Source organism: Colias eurytheme, chromosome 16 (genome assembly GCF_061535395.1).
Source record: "Colias eurytheme isolate Ceu_HAF_F1 chromosome 16, ilColEury1 Martin Lab GWU primary, whole genome shotgun sequence".
NCBI lineage: Eukaryota > Metazoa > Arthropoda > Insecta > Lepidoptera > Pieridae > Colias > Colias eurytheme.
Window position 1 is genome coordinate 3,701,055 of NC_142995.1, and position 4,291 is coordinate 3,705,345.

At 31.2% G+C, this 4,291-nt stretch overlaps 1 protein-coding gene across 1 annotated transcript; it reads right to left on the minus strand.

The window, feature by feature from the left end:
* Positions 1 to 2,003: 2,003 nt before the first annotated feature.
* On the minus strand, positions 2,004 to 3,262 carry LOC149901691 (uncharacterized). Its single transcript, XM_090110993.1, has one exon. The coding sequence runs from the start codon at positions 3,135 to 3,137 to the stop codon at positions 2,274 to 2,276; it is 864 nt and encodes a 287-aa protein (XP_089967119.1). The 5' UTR covers positions 3,138 to 3,262; the 3' UTR covers positions 2,004 to 2,273.
* Between the last annotated feature and the right edge of the window lie 1,029 nt (positions 3,263 to 4,291).

Consider the following 4,291-nt stretch of genomic DNA (forward strand, 5'->3'; position numbering starts at 1 on the left):
GATTACTTATATTAATTCATATTATATATTCATATATATTAATTCATATTATATTTTATTACATATTACATATCCATTCATATCTTTTATTACATGTAAGTTTATTTATTAAAATATTAGCGTATTCATTAAAGCATTACGGTATCTTATTTGTGTACTCCACGAATTATATTTATTTATCACTTTGTCCTTATTTATTATTATTATCCAGTACTTAAAGCAGCTGACATTCTGGATGTCATAAGGGGTCACTGAAAATCAGTGCTGAGGTATTATGCCTCAGGTATCCTGAGTGGCTTCCTTTTTTAGCGCATGCAACCACACATATATTAATTATGTCTTCTATTACATAATATTTAAAATTTACAATGCTATTTTATATGTGTGTTGTGTGTGTTGGAATAAATGTTTTTTCTTTCTTTCTTTCTTTCTTTATGTTCGAAGATAATTTTTTTTTCTAGTAGTTACACGCATATTTTTTTCGTTTATTTTCCATATCGAAATCAAATGTTTAAAAATACGAATATTTGCACAAAACTAAGATAAAAATAATCAATTAACAAAAATATTAAATTTAATGAAGTAGAGCAACTTTCACTTCGGTATGAAGGAAAATCGAGCGTAGAGCACACGTCAGAACGCTCCGGCCCAAGGAGCGCGACTAAAGAAATTCGATAGGATTTTTCCTACTTATTTTAAATATTTTTTTAATATTTAAAGAATTATCAAAATTCAAAAAAAAATTTTTTTGAAGGATTAATATTACTCATTGGTCTTCAACCAACTCGAATAAATTAATGGAAAAAATAACTTTTAGCAGTATTTATCAATCGATTTTGTAAGGCAAAAAATGGGAAATTTAATGAATTTATAACGCTCTAATTAAGAAAATCATAAGTTTTTCGGCAATTGTATTCAGCAGATTTTAATTAAGACTATATAAGGATAATAATGCGCTGATCAAATTGTATAAATTGTAATCGGTTGCAACGTAGTGAGTGCACAAACTTAGCTCGAATTGTCTTTGGGGGAAAAAGACTTATCTTGAAGGCCTGATTAAGGTAACATAAAGTAACTTTATAAATGTGAAAAAATTCACGCGCATTGCGCATATAACACTAATTGATAAACAAGAAAAAAAAATTCAGTTTATCATTTCAATAGCCGGGAAAAAATTGTCAAATAACTTGTTGAAAACGCAATTTTGCTAGACTGCAGCCTTAAGATATTTTTTTATCAGATAAATAGTTTAAGAGATATATCGTAAAAACCATTCCAACCGCTATTTTCAAGATGGCGGCCGTGGGACAAGGGTGGCGACCCCACAAACTTGGTTTTAGCTTCACACTGACCCCCCCTACATATAAAAAAACAAAATTGCGTCCTCTAAAAAACGCAAGGTTAGGCCTTAAAAAATGTAACATTTCAATGGACTATGTATGTGTATGTATAATATAATATAATATAATAATATATGTGGGAATAGGATAAAATATTAAGATGTATTTCATGATTACTTTTATTTTTAGTCTGTGTTTTTCTATTATTTAATCTGTGGATATGTTATCTGTAGACTGTAGAACGATGTTTGTCTATGACTTGACTTTGTTTTTTTCTCAGAGTTTTTTTGATACGATGTAATGGAGGATTGTTGAAATGTATTTTTGATATGTAACCGGTGTCTGGGAAATAAATCTATTGGGCGAATTTGGCTTTTTATTTACACCATCCCCACATATATATTCTTTAATGAGACAAATGAATGTAAATAAATATACAAGTTTCTTAGTTTAATACAAAATATATGTAGTTCCTAACTATGAAAAATGGAAGAGAGCATTTTTACACATTATAATATGTTTGAAATAAAATTAAACTCCCTTACATAAACTTTGTTATTTATAGTAAGTATGTAGTACATAATATTTGCTCAATATTATATTTGCTTACTATTTATTTATTTTATTACTAGTTATAATGGAAATGTAATCAAAATTCAATCATAACCAATTTAAATTATATTTATTGTGTTATATCATTTTGATACAATTAAAAAAAATGCTCACACTTTTCTTTCCACTTTACCCATACATTAAACCGTTTAAAGTTTAGGTCCATGGTACAAAAATGAGTTATTTACTTATGCATTTATTCTTACATGAAAATATATTATTCTACTGCAATAACTATAACAATTAAACAAAAAACATACATAATATGTGTTATCTTCATGAATGAAATAAAATGAGACCTATATTATTTTATTTTTAACCTCATTTTATAAAATGTTTCCTCATATCTTCAACACTGACCTCCCGACTCTGAACAGACTCCATTATTGCAATTAAAAGTCTTGTTATCTTATGTTTTGCAGCAAACTCTAGCAAATCACATGCATTTTCAGCTGTTAGACAGCTGTTCATCAGCCTATTCACACATAATTCTTCTAAATCTGGCATCATATAATAAGAAGCAAGAAGGAGCAAATGTTCCAAACCAGTGTCAGGTAAAGAATGCAAATATAAATAGTCTTTAAAAGCTTCCAGTGTGGTTTTGGACATGCCGGGCACATCTACAAGGCCTTCAGTGCTCTCCTTCCAAGTACCACCTAACATCCTATGTAAAACTGGACTGGAAGCGGCAAGTACAGCTTTATGCATGTGTACTGATCCATCTTCACCTCTTAACTCAAAATCAATGAAATCCCTGTCCTTATGCAGAGATGCAAAGGCACTAGCAGGCGGTAGAATGTTCATTACAATTGAAACATCAATGGTATATGAACTATCTCTCTTGTCATCATGAATTAAACGCCAATTTCTATCGTCACTTGTAAAATTTTTGTTAATAATTTTCAATGCACGGCTGGTGAATTCGATATTGTATTTAAAATTATCCTCTTCTCGCCGTTTTACGAATTTTATGAAAATCAAATTTTTGTATTCATATGCTGGTTTCCCGAAACCTGTAGTATTTAAGTTTTTACTAAATATAAATACTAATTTTAATTGGAACACACCAAGGCCACTGATAATGTAGTTAGGACTTTCGATAGTATCATAATATGTAGGATTATAATTGACAACTATTTCAACTTGAAGGGTATTACCTCGTTGTACTAAGTTTTTACATTCCATGTTAAATACCTATTATGTTCGATGAAGAGCAACGAATATTTATGCCGAATCGACGGCTGTACGGCTGTGATTATGCCGGACGCACAGAGTAAGTTATAATCACTTATCACTTTACGCAGAAAGCAATATTGGGATAAAATTTAGAATATGGCCCGTCGAGTTGGATATCGGCGATTTTATCAAAGAGTATAGCAGGGGGGTGAAAGTCAAGTACAGTCTGGTAAAACACGAAGAAAGCAGTGACATCTATAGATTTTCTCCAATACTTTTTGTAGTAAAAATAGTTAGCATAGGATGTTATAGATGGCAGCACTTACGATAGGCTAAAAATATTAGATTTTATGATAAAATATAATTTTAATATTAAATATAATGCATAGTAAAGCGATTATGATTCTGTCCTTGGTTTTTATCAAATTTAATAAGTTTTAAAGCTATATCGTTGGTATGATAAATTACTTTTTTTATATGGCAACACTAAATAAAAAATTAACGTCAAATCACAGCGTCAATTGTCAAACACAAAATGGTGGATTCTTGGATCTTGCGCTTGCGTTTGATTTGGTTTTTCCTCATTTTGTGGTGATAACAGCTAAACACTTCCATCCAGTGCGTTGAGTTGAGCTTGTACTCCTCCGTCAGTGTGTGCTTGTGTTTTGTGTTGTGACTTGTGTAAGTACTTTATCGCGACAGGACGTTTTCCTAAGTGCGATTCATAGACGCTTATTTTCTTAGTGCTTTCGTTTTCATTCTTCGAAATGCCTCGGCTATGCTCATTTGGGTGCCGGCCTAGTGGTACGTATACATATTGCTCATTAACTAAAATGCATCGACTAAACTTTCAGAGGATACAATATTCCAGTACAGATTGACAGAAACCATAGGCTTATTTAACGATATTCAAGCGGAGATCTCTTCTCAAGCCTAGTTAGAAAGGGATGTACGTATCTGTTGAATGTATTTGCATCCCTTTTAAACTGTACTTGAGAAGAGATCTCGACTTGAGTATCGTTCTATAATACGGGCCTTAATCTCCCTCGCCTACATGCAGTTTTTATATTGTTTTCTAATTCTCACCTTTACTATTTCCAGATGTCACTATGCATGGATTTCCAAATCCTGAAAAGTACCCTGATCGTTTCAAAACTTGGGTG

Bases quoted from the DNA above. Each gene is read 5' to 3' on its own strand.
- LOC149901691 (XM_090110993.1), bottom strand. From the start codon at position 3,137: ATGGAATGTAAAAACTTAGTACAACGAGGTAATACCCTTCAAGTTGAA.